Source organism: Rissa tridactyla, chromosome 8 (genome assembly GCF_028500815.1).
Source record: "Rissa tridactyla isolate bRisTri1 chromosome 8, bRisTri1.patW.cur.20221130, whole genome shotgun sequence".
Taxonomy (NCBI): domain Eukaryota; kingdom Metazoa; phylum Chordata; class Aves; order Charadriiformes; family Laridae; genus Rissa; species Rissa tridactyla.
The window spans coordinates 24,142,810-24,164,731 of record NC_071473.1 but is presented as its reverse complement, the minus strand read 5'-3'; the positions used below and the strand labels follow the sequence as shown (position 1 = coordinate 24,164,731).

At 42.7% G+C, this 21,922-nt stretch overlaps 1 protein-coding gene across 7 annotated transcripts in view; it reads right to left on the bottom strand.

Moving 5' to 3' along the window:
- Nucleotides 1-21,922, bottom strand: part of DNM3 (dynamin 3) — a 184,157-nt gene that overhangs the window by 20,398 nt on the left and 141,837 nt on the right. For all 7 annotated transcript variants that reach the window (XM_054210653.1, XM_054210652.1, XM_054210648.1 and 4 more), the window contains 2 exons: nt 6,121-6,285; nt 857-1,083 (listed from right to left, as the gene is read on the bottom strand). In XM_054210653.1, the coding sequence (XP_054066628.1) occupies nt 857-1,083; nt 6,121-6,285 (392 nt within the window). The remainder of the gene's footprint in view (nt 1-856; nt 1,084-6,120; nt 6,286-21,922) is intronic.

Below are 21,922 nucleotides of genomic sequence, written 5' to 3'. Positions count from 1 at the left end.
GTCAGAAATAAACATACAAGCAAAGAGGTAAATGTAATGGATTTTAATATTAGAGTTCTAATAATGTTAAGGGCTACCAAGATGATGAGGGGACTGGAACACCTCTCCTATGAGGAAAGACTGAGGGATTTGGGTCTCTTCAGTCTGGAAAAAAGACGACTGAGGGGGGATCTTATCAATGCTTATCAATACATAAAGGGTGGGTGTCAGGAGGATGGGGCCAGGCTCTTTTCAGTGGTGCCCAGGGACAGGACAAGGGGTAACGGGCACAAACTTGACCATAGGGAGTTCCATCTCAACGTGAGGAGGAACTTCTTTCCTTTGAGGGTGGCAGAGCCCTGGCACAGGCTGCCCAGAGAGGTGGTGGAGTCTCCGTCTCTGGAGACATTCCAAACCCGCCTGGACGCGTTCCTGTGCCACCTGCTCTGGGTGACCCTGCTCTGGCAGGGGCTTGGACTGGGTGATCTCCAGAGGTCCCTTCCAACCCCCGCCATTCTGTGATTCTGTTGAGTGGATTTTCTAGGACATGGAGCCTGAAATGCTGAATTAGTACAACAGCTTGCAAGAAGAGGCCTTGTGGACACATAAATAGGGTGACAGAAGTGGCTGCTATCTGAAGTATGAGACAAGCTATAAATCCACTGGATGGCCTTCTACAAGGCAAATACCTTGTCTGGTGTTTACATACGTATCCACAGAACACGTATATGTGGCAAAATGTTCTGATTTCCCTCATAAGTGTCATTAATGACCTGGAGGAGTATCTGCCCAAAAAGACAGGGAGGGAGGGAGCTGCTGCTGCTGAAATATCTGCCTGCCCTAAATTTCACTGCAATACAGATTTGAGGATCCTTACCTGCGGGCCTGCTGAAGCCAAGAGTCGTCCACAGGAGGGGGTGCAGGGGTCGAGACAGTGCTAGTGCTGATATCGCCAATGATGGCTAGGGCTTCCTTTAGCGCTTGGTACATGCGGAGCATTTCATCTCGCCTCTGCGCCTGTTCAGCCGACTCCTCCATTAGAGTGTTTTGGTCCTCAGAAGAATACAAATGAGCCAGGAGCTCTGCGTTGATAAATTCTTTTACCTATTTCATCAGACAAAAAAAAAATCCCCACCAAAACAAATAAATAAACCCTACCGAAAACACAATACTGAACAAATACGGTGTGAGATCCATGGAACCCAGAGACAGATGTATCTCAATTTAATCTGTTTCTCCTATTGCCTTACATCGATTCTACTGGTCAGATCTGGGACTAAAAAACGCTGAACTCAGATTAAGCTGACGGTGCAGCAGCCTCAGGTCTAGCTGTGGCCCAAGGAAAGGCTGGCACATGGAGCTGGGCAGAGCAGCTGGAAAAGGATGGACTGGACCGGACCTTTTAGCGGCTGCCTGCACGCAGATGGGCTTAACACAATTATGAAGCCACGTTCTGAGACAAGGATTCACATGTGAGGATGAGATGGTTTTGTGCAGACAATCCCCAACGCACCGTGGCCATTTTTTGGTGTCTGTCTTTGAAACACTGGATGCAGTTGGAGCTCACGTTGGTTTGTGTCTCTAAGGTGACACCTGTGTTTACAGTTCATTTCAAACAGGTTCCCAACAGCTCCCAGGAGATGGCTGTCATTCTGCTCCAATTCTAAATGGCTAAGAAGTAAATGGCAGCTAACGGCACTACCATTAGATATACTAAATTCCCCCAGGAATAGGAATTTTCAGGCTTTATAGCATCTTCATCAATTATTTTCTTAGCAAAATTTTACCCTACTGTAGGTGGGATTTTTCACCTCCAACAACTTTGTCAGATTCTAAATGTCCCATCCACATGCATTCAAACTGAAGGGAGAAGTCTCCAAGTAATCTAATTTACTGTATTGATTTCCTGCTACGCCTGCCCTGGTTATGGAAACCTGGGCCACATTAGGAGAGATAAAAAGCTAGAAGGTACTCTGGTTAAATAAGACTGTGGTAAATAGACCAACTGCTGACCTACTAAATCCTCGCGTTTGAGACTTTCGTTGCTGTTCTGATCTATTTCGCATCTGGCTTTTTGCTCTATAAAGCTTTTTTGAGCTGGAGATACTGACAATAACACATTCCCAAGATTCTGATTACATAAACCTGAGCTCTGTTTGTGCATGGGGTTTGTGCTGGTTTAGCACCATTGATTTAAGTCCTGACCGTTAGACTAAGGCAACGTTTGTGTTCAGACAAGGTCAGTAAGAGCAGTCGAACTGCACAGGCATGGGACCCTTTATGGTCACCTAGTAATGAAAAGAAGGCCGGGACAGACCTTACAGGGAAAAAAAACCATATTCCGTGGGCTTGGTTATCATTTCCCATTCACGTGTGACAGGAGATGCACAAATTCTTAGCAAAGCCTGCAAAAATTTTCCATGAATCTCATGCTGTTTTTCAGTAGATGGTACTGATCAAGAGCCAGAGTACACTGCTTTCCTCACGATTGCCAAAAACTCCACATTAAAAACAGATATCATAGTTAAACAGCATCACATTCTACTCGATGAAATGAGCATTTTAATGGCATCACTTCAAAAAAAAAAGAAGAAGTTGTCCTAAAATTAGATTAAGGCCAGAGCTGATTGTAAAAGCATTGTTAAACCACAAATATCTGTTTGAAAAAAATCAGGCTGTGACAATTATCATGAGCGATCCCTGTCTGCCACTAGCAGGAGCCTCAAGTAACTCCCTGAACTCTTCTGGAAGGGGAAGACTGCTGCGCTAAGGACAGTTCTTGGATCAGCCATCTTCCTTCTGCAATGGGATGCACTGTACTCGACAGAAGATGATTTTCCACAATAGCCACTTTCTCCAGCTTGGAAAAGGAAGGGAAAGTGACACTTATTCATGCCTTTGCTCCTTTCTAGAAAACAGGAAAAATCACAGGAATGGTTTAAAACATTGTCCTTCACAGACATCAGACCCACGGTCAAAGCTGAACCATAGTACACATCCAAAACGCAAATGCCACAAAACCTGCCCTGTCACTCCCAAGTGGGGTCAGATGTGCTTGACAGGCAACTTCATTCATCAGTGGGCACACTACAGTGCGCCTCAAATGCAAACACAAACCATTCTTTAACCTTAAGTTTGATAGTAACAAGTACTTTATAGAATCATAGAATGGTTCGGGTTAGAAGGGACCTTAAAGATCATCTAGTTACAACCCCTCCCACTAGACCAGGCTGCTCAAAGCCTCATCCAACCCGAAATTGAGTGCAACACAACCTTGAACACTTCCAGGGATGGGGTATCCACAACTTCTCTGGACAACCTGTTCCAGTGCCTCACCACCCTCACAGGAAAGAATTTCTTCCTGATATCTAATCTAAATTTCCCCTCTTCCAGTTTAAAATCATTACCCCTTGTCCTATTGCTCCACTCCCTGATCAAGAGTCCCTCCCCAGCTTTCCTGTAGCCCCCTTCAGGGACTGGAAGGGGCTCTAAGGTCTCCCTGGAGCCTTCTCGTCTCCAGGCTGAACAACCCCAACTCTCTCAGCCTGTCCTCACAGCAGAGGGGCTCCAGCTCTCTGAGCATCTTTGTGGCCTCCGCTGGACCCGCTCCAACAGGTCCATGTCCTTCTTGTGCTGAGGACTCCAGAGCTGGACGCAGTACTCCAGGTGGGGTCTCACCAGAGGGGAGTAGAGGGGCAGAATCACCTCCCTCACCCAGCTGGCCATGCTTCTTTTGATGCAGCCCAGCATGCGATTGGCAGTGCGGTTGGTTACTTTGGAGTTTTTCTACTCAGCAGAGATTAATATCTGCACTGCTTATGGAGTATATGCTGTCTACTCTAAGACCACCCCCCTTGTATAATCTGTGATACCCAGGCACCATGAAATACAAATTCTGAAATGTGTGTTTGGTTTGTGTTTGAATTGCTAATGGTAACTCAATGCAGTTCTGTGAGGTAAATGTATAAGGTAATCAACATCCGCCCTAAGAGAAGAATAAGGCATGCATCTGGAATACAACCATCTAGGCTTAGGCCTCAAAATATGCTTAGGGACAGCATCTAATTATTTTCTGTGCACTGAGTTTGAATCTGATACTTTTCTTCAATTATAAGTGCTCATTTTCAGGCCCACAAAGTGGAAAGGAAGTTCTAGGAGGACTCGGGAGGTTACAATTGCCATGGAAACAAACTCCTTGGGATTGATTTGTTTCCAGAGTTTTGGAGGCAATATGATGGGGCAGCAGAAAGTACAGAATATGCACATTAAGGGGGAGGGAGGGTGTGTTCACTTAACTCCTGGTGGATGGGTTGGACTTCTCAAGACTCCAAGGAGCACACAACTTAACAGGACCCACTTTCTATCACAGCTTCACTGCTTTCCAGGTCTTTGCACAACCTTTTGGCATGGCTCAGCAGTCTTCACTCTAGCATTACTTTCTCTTTTTAATAGCGCTGATTTTTTAAAATTGCTATTGGAGCTATTGTTTTTTAATATGGTATTTTGCAGCCGATGCTGCGCAGAAACAAGTGCATTTGTACTTCTAGTCTCACTCTTCACAATCTTTTAAAATGTTTTGATTCTTTGCCACAAATTTAAATTAAGGTGTACCTCTTAGCTGACTAGGAAGCCCAAACACAACTATGGACTATGAGGTCAATTGAAAGGTAGATGATGTTTTAAGTATGTTGTTTCTGTATTCCGTGGTTGGCCAGCATGGCAGACTTTATCAACGTAACTAACAGCCGATGAGATTGAATGTACAAATTCTTGCAGTATTCCACTTCTGAGTAGAGCACGCGCTTCAGAGACTCTTAAACTGTTCCATATGATGAGGTGAGTGGCAGAAAATTTAATGTAAGCGTTCAAAAAACTGCTTGCCGAACTCTGCAGTTTATGAAATAAGAACTAAAAAGCTGCCCTTTCAAGAGGCACTGAAATTGTGCTAAGCCAAAGCAGCAAGTTGCTAGATGGGATCTGGAAAGAGCAGCGAGAACATACTCATCCTGTAAAGTCTTGAGCATGGCTGATTTGAGGAAAAAAAGGGCAGTTCCATCATTCCCATGCTCTTTTGTAAAAACTCACCCATGACTAGAGCGTTATTTGGAGCCTGACTCCCCTAAACCTAAAGAAGCTAATGGAACATCTCTCGTCCTCATGCAAAAATTCTGCTCATGTTACGCGTACCAGGAAATCCCACTGAAATTTCCTGTCCAACCACCTAACTCTTAAGTCCAACACAAATTCCACAGGGCTAATGAAATCCATCAGACAAAGGCTAGAGGTGGCTCTGAGTCACAAATAAATGCTACTTTTTAACCAGATTTGCCTTATAGCATATTGTTTTTGTAAAGACTGATTAGTTTGATGACCTCAGAGAAAAGGTGCTACCCATAACTAACAGGAGCTGTGCTCTCCATTATTAATTTATATGGCAGCAGTGGCACGAATATTAAGCTTAGTTTTCAACAAGCTCCATTCAGAACTCTGCCAGGAAGCAAAGGCTGAGATCCTAGTGCCGTGGAAAAACAATGATATCTCAAAGCCATTTCTTTAACCAAATAATCTTCAGATCTAAGAAAGACACACACAATAAATCAAAGAACCACATCTGCTTATCTAAACAACAGTGTCCAGGGCTGCTAGATTTATTCCTTGAAAACGGTAACCTGAAAATATAAAGAAACCCAAATAAAATAAGAACTGCTTTAAGAAACCATGCCAAAGGGCTACAGATTGAAAATCAAGGAAGCACAACTCTGCTCTGCTGCTCCCACAGACTGCCTAGACAGAGCTCCCAACTCCCTTTTCCTGTTATATCAAAAGCAACACAGAGGAAAAAAAACAACCCCCTTGATTTACCTTTAAATAATCTCTTATACTCTGATTAAGATGTAAATGAATTCAATCTTTAGCATTTTGGAGTAAGCACTCAAGGCAGTCCGCCAGCCTTTAAGAAGGCTGCAGAACTTCGTACTACTATGGAAGATTTGAACATTTCGTCTAAGAGTGTGACATTTATGGGAGCGTGTTCTTCTCCTTAGGACATGCTGTTGTTGCTGCTATATTCAAGAGGCGTGTTTGAGGGTAAGAGACTTGACAGACACGTTCAAATAATTTAGAACCCTGGCTGCTACTTACGTTATTGATCATAAGATGCATGATGGTTTTCGGAATCAAATCTCGGATACATTTGTTTATAATAGACATGTAGGAGTCCACAAGATTTCGAATTGTCTCCACCTGTCTCTCCAGCTGGGGATCCATGGAAAAATTGTCTGCTTGGCCATTCTCCTCATTTTCAGTCTATACGGAAGGAAAAAAAGAAAAAAGTCTTTCAGACTGCAGTAAAGTGGAAATATATTGGGGAAAAAATCCCTGGACTTAAACTGTAGTAATCCAGCCATGTAACTCATACAAAGAACTTCTGGAGGTTAAAAAATGAAGTAATGGCCCATTTAACATTACTGTTTAGCATCATTAAATTTGGACCTTTAAAGCTTAATGCAATATGAGATGCAAGACCTTCTTCGCAAACTACATTATATATTTCCACACAAATTTGTAATTTCATATTACAGAAAGTTTTCAGACAAAGACGCATGGTGGTGAACGATCACTTACTGCAATACTTGTTATCAAATCTTTTACCACTACGATTCAGCCAGCTTGGCCATGCAAGAAAGCAGCACCATAAGTTTGGATTTTGAATTTTACCCTCCTACGGGTAAAAGACATTCTGGTTATTTAAGGTTGACAAATTCTGCAGTTCAGCCTCAAATTTGTTAGATGTGAATAGCACCTAAATAAACAAAGGATTTATGAAGGATAACAGCAAAAGCACCATTGGTTCCAGTGCTCAAGGCTCAGCATAACATGGGATGGATTATATATTAGAGGTCTCTTTTGCATTGGACAGAAAAAAAAAACCTTCTTTGTATGTAAACAGCTGACCTAATTAAAGAAAATACCGGGAACTTTAACTGGAAGCTAAAAGGTATGTATTTTGCTTCAGTCTGGCCTGTATAAATATAAGAAAACCTAAAAAAAGAATAGTAGCCTTTTGGTGAAAATCAAACTGCATTCTGAGGCTCAAATATGCCAAAAGAATGGAATTTCAACCTGGAAAGTACAAAGAACAATGTTCTTTCCCCAAACTCTGATATATAATACCTCTCCCTCTAAACACCCACCAAAGCCATATTAGCATGAACTAGAAATTTTAAACCTTTTCTGTTGGCGCTTAGAAGCATAACATAAAGAAAGAGAAAGTACTTGAAAAAAGTGAATAACCCAGTAACGAGAACTAGTTATATACCAGCCAGACACCCTATAACCAGCAAAACTCCATTTGCAATATAGAATTTGGCTAAAAAAAATCTCCTAGCACAGGGTCTGCTTCTGCTCAGGCAGCACTGGCGGGTAGAGCACTTTGTATTTACCCCTTGTGAGCGATGGCTTGGTCAGCCCAGTCTAAATGAAATGGGGATGGTGGTGATTTATTAAGTTAAGTTCCGAAATAAGATCCAATGTACCATTTAGAAACAAAACAAAATGTAAAAGAAGTTTCAAAAGTTCAGCTTGTTTCTAATTACAGACGAATTACTGGAAAAAACAACTAATCTACGAACTTTAAAAATAATTAGCGGTGCTTCCTAAAAATCTTGGGACTGCGGAGGACACTGAAAAAGCTCTTGATGAAACAGTGTTTTCAATTCTGTAACACCAGTAGACACACTACCCTATAAACCTTAATCATTTTGTTAATAAACTGCATATGCCAAAAAGTCAGAGCGTGCAGATTGAGTATTTCCCTTAGTCTCCATGCCTGAAAAGAAACTAACTGTAATTTTCCCTGTGAAATAGCAAATAAATGGAAAATCATACATCTATCATATATCCACAGATTTTAGCCAAGTCAGTCCAGACTGAAAATGCCCCCTTCCCAGCTCCCCTGCATTTGACTTCCATTCTCTTTCTTTTCTTCTTTGCTTTCCATATAAAAGTGCAGCTTGTCCATGTATTTTTTTTTCTTTTATTTCTTTTTTTTTTTCCTTCACTTGTTTAAATTACAGATTGCAATAAGATTCTTAACTGGCTAAGCAGAAAAGTGACAGATGTTTATCATTATCCTCATCAAGAGAATGTAAAGTAAAAATAGTAATTTGTCTCTGATCTTTAAGGCAAAGGGTAATAGTCTGCAAACATTTAACCTTTTATATACAGGCTCATAGGTGATATTTACAGAAAGTGGATAATACTTCAGGAGTCCATCTCTTGTTCGAAACTGTAGTAGAGGCGACTTCATCCTGTTGATTTATTTTCTCTTAAATCAAAAAAGATCACTCTCTCATGAGTTTACAGTAATTTATTATGAAAGCTTCTGGCCACAGTATTCTTAATGATTTGGTATCTCAAGTGAAGGCTTTTCATGCCAGAAACCATCTTGTTTGCATCGCATCATGCAGATGGAAATCTCCTTCTAACGGATTTCTGTGCTCTACAATACACAGACTCACAGACTGGCGGGGGTTGGAAGGGACCTCTGGAGATCATCTCATCCAAGCCCCTGCCAGAGCAGGGTCACCCAGAGCAGGTGGCACAGGAACGCGTCCAGGCGGGTTTGGAATGTCTCCAGAGACGGAGACTCCACCACCTCTCTGGGCAGCCTGTGCCAGGGCTCTGCCACCCTCAAAGGAAAGAAGTTCCCCTTCACGTTGAGATGGAACTTCCAATGTTCAGGTTTTTTCAAGTTTGTTCAACACCAACAAGCATTATAAGGCTTTCTTTTGTAAGCTGTTTCTGCATTGTGCCAACAGCAGCAGCTGAGAGTAAGTTTGCCCGGTAAAGCTAAGCATCACAAGAGAGAAGTGATGTAGACACCCTCCATCTCATTCTTTCACGACGGACGTCTTGTCACTGAGCATCACGGTGACATTAGCTCCAGCGCAAGCCACCCCACAGCCTAAGTCCCTGCCACTCTGCATTCCAGAAAGCCTTTTGCAAGTCTGTTGTGATGAATAAACTCAAAGCAAAATATGTAAGAAAACCCTCATATCTCTCTGACTGCTCTTGAACAGAACGCTTGTGTTGCACAGAAAAGGAGAATGAAGGAGCTAGAAGCAAGTTTCCGTGACTCCTTTCCCAGCAGCCAAGGCAGCCACAGGCCCCTTTCACAGAATCACAGAATGGTTTGGGTTGGAAGGGACCTTAAAGATCACCCAGTTCCACCCCCCTGCCCTGGGCAGGGACACCTCCCACTAGACCAGGCTGCTCAAAGCCTCAGTGTTCCTCACCCTTGAGCCAGAATTTGTAGTTCCAATAGCAAGTGTTAAGCGACGGTGTATGAGAATCTGGGCTAAGTTTTCGTTCAGTTGACTCTTGCTTAATACTGCTATTAATTGTTGACAGGAATGGAATATTATTACTTCAAACCAACACAACTGCAATTACTTTAGGAACTTTTTTTATAAGAGTCCAACAAAGAAAGTAGTGAAGAATATAAACTGTTAAAAAAACAGCTAAAGAAAATTAGATTCATCTTGGAAAACTCAAATTCTGAACTTCTGATGAAAATACCCCAAAGCTACAGAAAAGCGATAGACGAAAAAAAGCATGGACGAAGGGAAGGTAACATGGAGGCCAGGAGGTGCTGCCGTTAGCGTACACACAGCCACAGAGATAAGGTCCTTCCCTTCCAGTACCTAAAGGGGGCTACAGGAAGGATGGGGAGGGACTCTGGATCAGGGAGTGGAACGACCGGACGAGGGGTGACGGTTTCAAACTGAAGGAGGGGAGATTTAGATTGGGTATCAGGAAGAAATTCTTTCCTGTGAGGGTGGTGAGGCACTGGAACAGGTTGCCCAGGGAGGTTGTGGCTGCCCCATCCCTGGAGGTGTTCAAGGCCAGGCTGGATGGGGCTTTGAGCAGCCTGGTCTAGTGGGAGGTGTCTCTGCCCAGGGCAGTGGGTTGGAACTAGATGATCTTTAAGGTCTCTTCCAACTTAACCATTCTATGATTCTACTTTCTCTGCACTTTAGAAGAATGAAAATAATATCCACTACTTGCACCCTGCAGTGGATCTCACCTGTCTTTCAGAAGCTGCTTTGTGTTGCTTCCATGGAAAGGTTCCAGTTAAACACAAAGTATGCACCACTGCTATTCTTCTACCTTTCCTGCATTTAGACGCCTTCTGTACTAAGAATGTATTAAGGATTAACTAAAGTGTCATACAAGAGAAGGATAAAAATGGCATGTGAAACCCAAACCACTTAAGTTTGTGGGAATTTTACTGCTGGCTGCAGCAGGAATAGGATTTCACCCTACACATGCACTTCTACCAGAAAAGGTATCGGTCTTTTGAAAACTGTAAACTCTCTGCTTCAAGAAGAATGATTCAAAGGGACGTAGGCACGGGGAATTACGTGCAATCCAAAAAAAAGGGAATAGTACCTCAGAATATAAGGGTGAGTTTCCTGATTGTGAGAATTATAAGTGTGTTGAAGAATGTCCCGAGAAAAATTCACAGCAAAACTGAGTAACATACTGAAAACAGTCTTGAGCTGGCCACACAGCGAGAGCAATACTTCTAATTTCCATGATTTCATTACATTCAGGGCAGCTGCCAGCATATTTAAGAATGTCTTGTATAGCATTCCTGATGGCAGTTTCAAGAAGGAGCATTTGTCTAGCATTTTCATTAGAGCCGGGTATCAACCAATTTTCTGTAATCAAAAAGGCATTCTATTAAAAATGACTGCGAGGAAGCAGGCTGGAAGGTGACCGACTAAAGGGTAAGAAGTCAAAGCAGCAGCAAAGCAGAGAAATAAGCTAAGAAATAAGTCCGTGGCTGCAGTGAGAGACCAATCATTTAAAATCTGCTTTCATATCTTTCATTTACAGATGCAAGTTCATAACAACAACCGCAACCTGAAAATTAATCATTCGCTCAAGATCATATTTATGTTTTAATTCCCAGCTGCTGAACATACAATCTATTTTACCTATTCCTGTCCAAGTAAGGTTTGTCTTTAATGCAGCAACACTCAGCACACCGCATTGTCCTAACCCCCCTTCCGCCTTTTCCTAAATCTTTACAACTGATTCTTGATATTCTCTCTTCAAATTGCAGTTTGACGCCGTACATATGATTTAGCTAGCACGCTCTCAGCCGTACATAGCGTGCCTTTTGCCAGAGTACTGCTGAAACCACATGACGGCTTCACACAGTGAGGTTTTCTTACTGGAAAGAACCACAAGTAAATGACAATACATTACTTTTGTGTATTTACAACAAAGCGAGCAGCAGAAAAAGAACATTTCCTGGGCAGCTTGGAAGCTGTCCTTTTCCCTCACAGAGGGTGACTTTGCCACTCTCTTCCACGCTTTCAGCATGTCCTGACTTCGTACCGCCGTCGCCTTTGCTGAGCCACCCACAAGCTGCCCCTTTCAGCTCCTACGCCTTCATTAGCAGCCTTGAACCGCTCGAAGCAGAGGTTATGATCCGGCTTTCCCTTGCACACACCATATCTCTCTCACTTCATACCCGCGCAGAAGAAAGATATAGCCTAGCTCAATTTGATTCAAAAGTATTTAAGTCTCCGGATTAGTTTAAACAATCACCTACTTAGATTCTTCCTTGTGGTTCCAGACGTTGTACAGTACAGACCGTTAGCTAAAACCTTCTGCTGAATCCACATGCTGCTCCCCAGGTATTTACATAGCTTTAATGATCACAAACATTCAAAACCTACATTAGGCTCTCTCCACGCCTTCTTCAATCAAGAAGCTGATTTAGAACTACGAGACAGAAAGGAATGACGTATTACCAGAATTCTGACACACTTGGAGTTACTTTTGTCTTATAGTTCTTAACAGGTTGACAACTAATCACGTCAAATCAATCCAATCTCCTTTTAGAGCAGGGATTCAGATCTTATGGGTAAGGTATTAACACTAAATGCCACATATTTCAGACTTAAGAAAAGCTTTTTGACACAATCTCAAGTGACGTTTTCATTAATAGAAGTGTGCTCTCCCTGCACTTACTGGTTAGATGCTCATTTCCATAGAAAAGCTGTCAATGGCTCACTGTCAAACTGGACAACTCTACCAAGAGGACTTTCGTATGGGCTATATTTTTATGGGCTTATTAATGCCTTAATGCTGAGGATGGTTGATTACAGCCTGTGCTTATTACATTTACAGATGAGAAGAAACTGGAAGAGGATGTGAACACATTCGCTGATACGACCAGAGTTCACAATGATCCGGAGAAACATTTTAAAAATCGAGGTGAAATTTGTTATGAATAGAAAATATTTGACTTGGGGAGGAATAAGTCATAAAAATACAGCATGAGAATGGCCACTTAAGGTGCAGTTCAGCAGAACAGAAACTGCGTCTTGCTACTGTGAAATCAGTCCAAGAACTGTGCATCCAATTCTGGTTACCACACTACCAGAAATTTGTAGCACATTTCGAGAGCGTTGAGAGGAAACCACTGAAGATGATGTTCAGGGCTTTGTAAAATACTACCTGAAAGGAAAAGCTAAGATCAATTGGGACTGTTAAGTTCAAAAGAAACCACCTGTGGAAGGGGAGAGATGAGTAAAATACGTCCAACAAATATTTGGAAAGCGTTATATGGTGACAGTGAAGCACAGAAATAGATGGACTAGGAGAGTTGCAGAAACTCTTCCAAAGATGAGACCCCATCGCTCAAGAAACGGCCTAGGTACAGAGATCCTGCCTTGAGGCAGGGGAAAGAACTAGACAACCTCTTGCAGCCCTTCCATCCAGTGGGTGATACTGGGCACACAGCAGCACAAAATGACAAGCTGACAACACTGCGACAACAAAAGGTGTCTCCGAAAATAGAAAACGAAAGAAATATATTACAATATCTTCTACTTTTCTTTTTGTTCTATGCAAAAGTCAAGTAAAAAAATAAAATGTTGCCGTGAATTAGCCATCTCCCCTCAAAGAATCCGTCCTCCAATTTCACCATTTGCTGCCATGTACGTCTCTCACACAAAAGACTTTTACAGAACCCTCCCTGCGCTGCGAGTTTTGATTCGGAGCCAACAGCTGCTTCATGCTTTTCGGAACAGACTGCTGGACAAGCAAAAGCAGAAAGAGGCTGGCATAAGGAAAACAGCACCTTTGTTTATAAAACAAATACTACTTTGGAATTTGCAAACTTTTCAGGCAAAGAATTTCCTTGTCATAACAACACGTGAAGCACCCCATATTTATAAGAGCGCATTAGGAAAAAAAAAATAATCTAGGATGTGAGCTACTATTGGCATGATATTTGCCATTATTTCAGCGTAGGAGGTGGTCAATGGATTTTGGGAAGTCTCAAACACTGGTGAGTTACGCTGGAATTCAAGTCACGATGATGAAGACTTGAAGCAGGATGATTAGCCAAGAAGATATTCAGGCTGAAATTCAGGCTGAAATGTGGGAGGTGTCCCTGCCCAGGGCACGGGGACGGAACTACATGATCTTTAAGGTCCCTTCCAACCCGAACCATTCTATGATTCTGTGATTCTATGACATTTATTTGTGTAGTTGTTACGAAATGCACGAAACACATTCCCAGAGACAACAGCCTGCTCCAGCAGTGGACATTAATTGTGATGGGAACGAGACTGTTTGCTGTAAAAGGAGGTAATCAATGGGTAGAGGCATCAACTGGACATCTGAGGATTAAAGGATTAAAGCTGTGGTATGCAGTTCCCCTAAGAAGGAAAGCAAATAGAAGTCTTGGAGTTTCTACCAAAGACGATGAAAATAGAAAGCAGGAGAATTAGTCATCCGTGATGCTGATCAGAGAAGTATTAAGAGTCATAGCGAAGACTAAAATAACACCTTGCTTTTAATATCTGATATTTACCTCCTTACCAAAACCATTCTTAGAAGAAATGTTGGTAGAACTGATCACTATTGAGGACTTTTACTCAACAGTAACCACACAAGAGAGGGTCACTAACAAAATTTTCCTTATTCCAGCAAGAGTGCACAAGACTCGGTTGAAAGATTCCTTTGGGGACAAGGAGTTGTCTTATTTTATGAGATTAAAATGTGGCAAATAAGTGCGCAGTGCACGGACGGTGGCTTGATGAAGGCAAATCTTGGAAAACACGTTGACCAGGCTTGCATTTTAAAGCCCAGGTTATGACTTCATGCGTCTATGCGTATAATATAGAAGAGTTGCGCATGTTTCACAAAATGTGATCATTTTAGAGGTAGGCGCCCAGAATAAAGAATAGAAATCAGTACCAGAATAAAGAATAGAAATCAGGGATCAGTACTGAAAGAGGGGAGATTTAGATTAGGTATTGGGAAGAAATTCTTTCCTGTGAGGGTGGTGAGGCACTGGAAGAGGTTGCCCAGAGAAGCTGTGGCTGCCCCATCCCTGGAGGTGTTCAAGGCCAGGCTGGATGGGGCTTGGAGCAGCCTGGTCTGGTGGGAGGTGTCCCTGCCCAGGGCAGGGGGGTGGAACTAGATAGTCTTTAAAGTCCCTTCCAACCGGAACCATTCTATGATTCTATGAAATCACAATTCTGTTTTTCCTAGATTCTGTACTGAACTCCTGTTTCATGGTCCCCCTTCACTTCTTCCAGCTGAGATGGTAACTTTTCTGTATTTACCAGCCTGGTTTAAAGAAACTTGCCTAGAGGAGGGGAAGGGCAGTGTGCGTACCCGTGTGCATGCTGGGAGGGACGGACTCGGAGGAGGCCTCGTAGTGGGGGAGCTCTGTACAGCGTCCAATGCAGAGGCTCGATAAATTACAGCCTTGTCTTTTATTTTTAGTTGATCTAATGCAATGTGTCACCTATAACTGCACTCTTTTCCATAATTAATGATGTCTAGGAAAATATTCTGAAATTCTCCTCTGATAAGCACCTAGACAAACTTGATGTTTCCTCTCCGAGACGCAAAAGAGGACGTTAAACTGTTTTCACCCCCACGTCCCTGGAGCCATGAGAAGTACCAGATCTGTCTCTGCTGGGCCAGACTAAGCCCTGGTTCACCACAAACTCAGTGCAGTGCCGACAAATGATCTCCATAGTAAATGATGCAAATAAGAAATGTCAGCATGTTCCAAAATTCCTCACTTAATCTTATTGCCAGTTGTATAGTCTGGATAATCAGTAAATAAATCCCTCTAACTTTGCTCAAATCCTTAGGGGCTGAATACACAGAGAGCACTTTCTAATTCATTCTCATTAACCTTCCCAGCTCTAAACAAAGTAATTTCCTCCTTTTCTTAGCATCTGATTTTTCCACTGGCCTCTGCAACACCTGATTTAGCAGCAGTGATTTCTCACTTGTGATTTCTGTTTCGAACTGGCATTGTTCTTTCTCCTCACACATATGCTTGCTGGAACAGCACGAATCAGCAAGATTTAAAACCTCCCATTCTCAAGTTTGAAGTCCCTAAAGGGAAATTGCAGTTGTGATGCCAAGGAACACAGTCGTACGTTATTTGACTTTTCCTCAGCCAGGCTGACAGCAGAGGGGGGGAGAGAGGGAGGAAGGAAAGGGGAAAGGAGAGGAAGATGGCATTTTAATAGCACCCACACTGATTTCACACAGTTGGATCACTGTGCTCCGAAGCGGCACCATTTCCTTTCCCCTTTGCCTCGCAGTCAATGCTGCGAAACCCGGCTCTATGGGAAGGATTCTCAATCTTTTTCTCCCAGCATGGACCGCATCTTAGTATGGAAATCTGTCTTGTGGCCACCTCCCCTCGCAGGCTAGGCTACCCTTTACCTCAATTTTTGACAGACCATTACCAATTCCAGCCTTGCACAGACCACCCCACCCGCATCCCAGATGTGACTCAAACGGGCCAACATTCCTGCCGCAACAAGATGGATTATCCCATTTCTTGCCCCAATTCTCATAGTCTCTGTAGCACCCACAGTAATTGCTTATCTGAAAAAAATTAATAACAGGAATTTTAATCTAATTTAGCAAGTGGACATGCAAGAACCACCAGCATCTTACATAGATAAATCTACCTTTCGCAGATGTTAGTCATACGCCAAACATATCTTGTCCAGAGTCCTCGTCGAAATATTTCATTTGATAATTCAGGTCCTAAGATTCAAAGCTCTCATACACGTTAATGGGTTTTCCATAAGCCCTCCATCAGGCAGAGTGACGGTGGCCTACAAATTCTGGCAGGAATTCTTACCCTTGTTGAGCATCAATGATCACCACCATCCGTACTCCCCATCTAAGAACTCCTTTAACTTTGCAAGCAAAATGTGAGCCGCAACGTTCCTGGAGCAGAAAAACCTCAAAACAGATCAGAAGAGGAATCTGAAAACACCGAGAGCTTTACTGAAGTGTTACAAATATTGCTAAATGAAAGAAAATCATCCACCCAGAGGCATTTTGGATTCATGCCACAAAAACAGAAACTGAAAATTATTGGGTAAAATTATTTTCAGGGGAAGAAATGAATTGTGAGCAACTATTCAGCACGTAATCTTGGACCAAATGAAATTAGATGCTGCTTTGTGACATGGCTTCCATTTTGTATAAATATGCCAAAACCCTGCTAGGTATTCGACAAAACCAGGAGAAAATGAAAGATTATTTTTTTTCCCTCTGTCAAATAAAAGCAAATTGTATTTAAGAGACACTGAGATGCTGGTAATTTAATACACATGTCTGTAAGCAATAAACATAAACACTCTGTGTTATAAGACCACATGATTGTTGGCACGAACCAAAATGAAACTGTAAAGTTCAAACCTTAAGTCACTCTGACCTCCTCTCTGTGGGGAAGTTAAAGGACATCAGGGATGCGCGCTCTACCCCCAGGCCCCAGCAGGCGCAATATGGAGTTTACCTTTGCAGTTAACATCACCTGGCTTTATCGTTGCCACAAACAACCCTAACCTCGCACTTTCGTTGGGTATTTTGGCAAATTAACTTTTTAAATGACCTATGGCCTTTGCAGTTCGAAGGATTGATTTTAAATTTTTTTCCCCTTCTGTCACTGGTCAGCAGCGAAAGGCAAAGTCAAGACTCATTTGACATCTCTTATTTTTTCAGCTCTTGTACCACAACATACAATCAAGGAACCCCAACCTCATGGCAACACAATGAGAAGGCAAACTTCTTTCGGGCAGGGAAGAGCAGCTCACACGCGCTCCCAAGGATTAGAACTGTTTTTTTCAAGAAGGGAAAAAACTGCCACACCATTAGGGCTAAGCCCTCCCTTTTTAGAGGGTTTATGCCTGCTGAGCAAAGCTGGGTAGCAAGAACAGTGGTTTAACGTATCATCCCAATGACTGACTGCCTCATAGTGCAGTTACAGATATAAAAGTTTCACTCTTCCTCCTCTATGGTTCTATTTTAAAATGTTTTCTGTAATAAAATTACTATGAGACAGCTAAAACCAAGGGCGGGCATGGAACTTGAACCCATGGCCTTCTGGCTTAGAGGTGAGACTATTCCTAGCTGAGCCAAAGTGACACATACATAATATGCTTTCAAGGTTTTTCGTGAGATCTGTCATGATTTAAAAACACTAAGTCTTTGTGGTGCAAACCACAGCGCAGGAAAGAACTGGGGCTCCCTTTTTACTGCTAATTTTAGCTGATGAATTGTTTATAATCTCCTGCAAAATACATAAAGCCTTATTCTGCCTTAAGCTAAGCGAGAACAGCCTTTCAAAAGCGATTCTTAATTATAGTGTTCCCCTGTTAGATGGGATGGAGACAGGTTCCAAAATTGTGTCAGAGTATACGAAGTGATAAAATGAGGATGGGTGAGCTATTTTTAAACACACTCAAAGACTTTGAGGTCAAAATCCCTGAATTTATAGCCTTATGGCCATATTAAGACTCATGGATTACATTAAGACCTGCATGGCGAGACTCAAATATCATTTCATTTGAGACACCCTCTGGCTTCAGCGCATGTGTTCCCTACCAGTCTGCCTGCCAAACTGGGGCCCCCCAGGGAGCCACCTCGAAGCACAGATTATATCCCTACTGTAGACAGGCATTTGGGAGACCAAGGAGATGAGATGCTTCCATCGCAATGTATTCCCTCCTCCTCGCTTTTCCCAAGACGTCCTGCAAGTTGAGGATCCTGCTTTTCCAGCTGGGTGGGAAGGGAGAGGGTGAGGGAAAGAGTTTGAGGAGTCTCAGGCAAAAGCATATAATTGCTCCTTACTCTACCCAGCGTGGAAAGCCAATACAACCTCAGGCCCTGGTGATATTCCCTCGCCCATTTGGAGGGAGGGCAGCTGGGCACCTGCTGCTGGGGCAGGATGGAGAGCCGCCGCCCACTAACATTCAGCCTGGTTCAAACAACCCCCCCCCCCTCCTACCCGATTTCTTCCCCACTGCAGGGAGAGAGGCTTTACAACTCCTGAAACACATCTTAAGACTTCTTAGAAAATCCCGTTTTGTAATGAAATCATTGTTCTGCTCGTGGAAATAAACCACATAGAGGCATGACCTGGGAAGGAACTGGCACTGCCGTTGCCCCCACAAGCTTCCCGGCACTGCCGAGGAACACGCTTGATCTCGGGTCTGACTCATGGCAGCCTTTGGCTATGTAAAAGCTGTTGCCCTCCGTACACACACTGGTTTCTTTTCAGTAATGATCCACATATGCCATTTTTTTGGAAAAAGGAAGAAAGCTACCAAGTGAGGAGAAACAAACGGGACAGACTTTCCCGGCCTTACAAGTTGAAACGGAAATAGCTCTCGGACCCTTTTCCCTATCGTTCTTGACAGTCTACAAAAAGTTCAGGTGTATTTTCCTCTAGAGGCCAAATCAGTGGCAGCAAAGGGTTTAGGGCTCTGAGGACACTGTAAATGATTTGCACCGCTTACACCGTTCATTTTGTAACTGAGGTGAGGTTTTAGGGGAAGCCAGACAGAGAGATGAGCAAGAGAGCTATTATTTTGGAAAAGAGCAGACAGTGGTTAGAAACATCAGAGAAAGACAAAAGACTCTAAAGCCATTTTCAGGTGAGTGGATTTACTTGTCCAATTTCTGCGATTGCTTTTATCTAAGCATCACCTAAACTTGTCATTTTTTTTTAATTTGGATTTCCACGCAGCGGTGTGGAACATAAAATACTAATGAGTTGCAGACAGCCAAAGTAAAAACATTAGTCAAAACAAAACTTAAACCTTGTCGTGATTGCTTACGGATTTATATAAAGCAACAAAAGCACATAACATGCACAAAACAAAAGCCTTGTAAAAAAAAGTTTAGTTCAAAAAAAGGCCTAGCGAGCAGTTAAAAAAAAAAAATCTAGTGTTTGAGTTCTGCTAGTAATTAACGTACACTCATGTTTCGATCAAAAGGAGTTACTGGAATAGGTTCTGTATTATACCTATCAGAAGACTACGCCGCACTTATTAGCATTAGAGGCCCTCCCACTTGGAGCAACACTGGCTGGATCCATGTTCCTTACTTAGGGATTTTGCAAGTATTATATATTTTTTACAAATCCATGGTATTAGACCATCCCAAAAGCATTAAAGATGCGTTCTTTCCAAACTTCCCTGTCTCAGTCAGAAAGTCTTTACCATTACAATAGCAATGTGGTGGGTTCAGAGACACTTTCTCTCCTTGTGGTCGAGAGATGCCGTTGCTGTATGGCTACAGACACCCATTACTTACTTGAGAATTGCTCCTTTCAGGAGTTGGGCCTTATCCATCTCCAACTGCAGTCACTAGGAATCTTCCTCCCAACATCCATTGTCATTTACTTCGACTACAACGACCACTTCCTTACATTTCAGGAGGGGCAAAACCAGTTTTAAAGCTTTTCCTACAGGTGTCCTTCACGAGTCTGATTTTCAGGCGCACAGAATTCCTGAACTCTGCCCTGCATCACAAATCATCCTTCGGCTACATCCTGTCCTCCTGCATCCCACTCTGCTCCCAGCGAAGCCCCTGGCAAAATTCCCACCGAGTTTAATAGCCCCGTCCTATCCCCCCCCCAATCCCTAACCAAGGTTAATTTCTCTTCTCCAAGTATAAACAGAAATCAGCAGGTAAAAAAGTTTTGTCTAATGTGGCACTAAGGCTGTGGAATTTACTCCCATGGGAGAATGGCACAATAAAGTCATTTGTTTAAAAGTAAATTGAAAACATTCCAGGCCTCTCAGGCTTACAACTATTAGCTTTAGTTTCTGCACAGCGTTGTAGAATGTCTGGCATCAAAGGCACTTTGTACATTGCACTGAACTCGTATTGGACACTGTTAGTGGACCATTAATCACAGCGAACAAAGATCCCATGCAAACACAAAAAAGGACTGATTTTTCCCATGTTCAGCATGGACTAGAAAAGGTTAACACCACAGTTTTCTGGATACGACGCATTTGGAGACGTGAAGTGTTGACAAGGCATCTGAGAGGGCATGGATTTTTCAATTGATACTTATATATTTGACATTAAACAATTCTTATTTGTGCCTAATACTCTCTAGAATTAGACAGAAGCATACCTCAGTGTAAACGAGCAGGATTTAAATTCAGATGCCTACAAAAGCACGTACTCCTTTACACCTACATGCAGATACCACGCGTGCATGCAGGGGCGATGGTTACTGCCAAGAAAGTCTACAGTGATGTGATCCATGGTTCACACAAACCATGAATGACGATGGCTGGAGAAAGTGAAGGCTTACGCAAAACCCGCAGCAACAGAACAACTAGCCTGAGGGAACACAACGGTATGTTTGGAAGTGTTTGAAGAGGAATGGGAAGTGAACCAGTATAAAAAGGAAAATCCCCGAATAGGAAAACCAGTCGGTGGGCAGGCGAGCAGCACAGGAGGCACAGAGGAAAGCTTGTGGTCTGGAATCACAGGCTGTATTTCTGGGTGCAATTCACTGATAACATCAAAGGAGAAAATGCTGTGTCGCAGGAGCATGAATTACCGCTTTCAGCTCCTCATGGCTGTCATAGGCAGTTTCTTGTCATCCAGACCAGAGCAGGGGAAAACCTGAGTCATCAGCCCTGAAGCTTGCCATCTGAGACAAGATGATTTCCACTGGGATCCTCAGAGCAAAGTATTTTGGCTACCAAGGTTTCACAGACAAAATTTCTTGCACTCTTGTACTAACTGTTTCGGCTGAAAGAAAACTTACTGTATCATTATCATTCTTTCCTAAGCAGGACAGGAGATGTGAAGGGAAGCACTGAGGGAACATGTCGCTACCCTCAAAAAAGAAAGACACGTTGTGCAGAATCTCCTAAAAGTATCTCCCATATCCAGCCATCAGCTCCCAGCAGGACTAACACACCCGCTCGTGCTCCTGCGCAGGGAGTGGGTGCAGGAGCAGAGGATGAAGGTGTCAGCGTGGTACTTGGGTCTACGGAACAGCAAGTACAGCATCCACACTCCACAACATGGGAATAAAAGTGATTCAGGTAAGTACAGGTTTGTTAGTCGAACCATGACTGTCTGCAAGGCTTTTGAACGTGTTTTTAAAGAAAGACTTTAAAAAACAAAAAGAAACAAAACACGAAACAAAATATCACCCAAAAAACCCAACCCAAAAACAAACCAAACCACTGCCACCACCACTCACCCAACAAAAAAAAAAAGGCAAAAATGCAAGATGGCAGAGCGTGCCAGACTCGCTTAGTAAGTTAACTGATTTTCTGACTAAAGGAACCTTGATGCATCTTTGGTTCAGCAAAGCGATACCCTTAGGAGATTGGCAATTAAGTTTATAAAGATGGGTATTAATGAAAGAATGGTACAGTGAGAAACTAACAGATAAGTAAATAGGAAGAAGAACGAGCAGCCTTGAAGGATTTCACCAAAGCGTCCAACGGATCTGTCTTACTGAAACAAAATAGCATGAATTTACCAGTTAAATTTGTTCCAGCCCATAACACAAAATTGTGAGGTACTCTCAATACAACGGGGGATT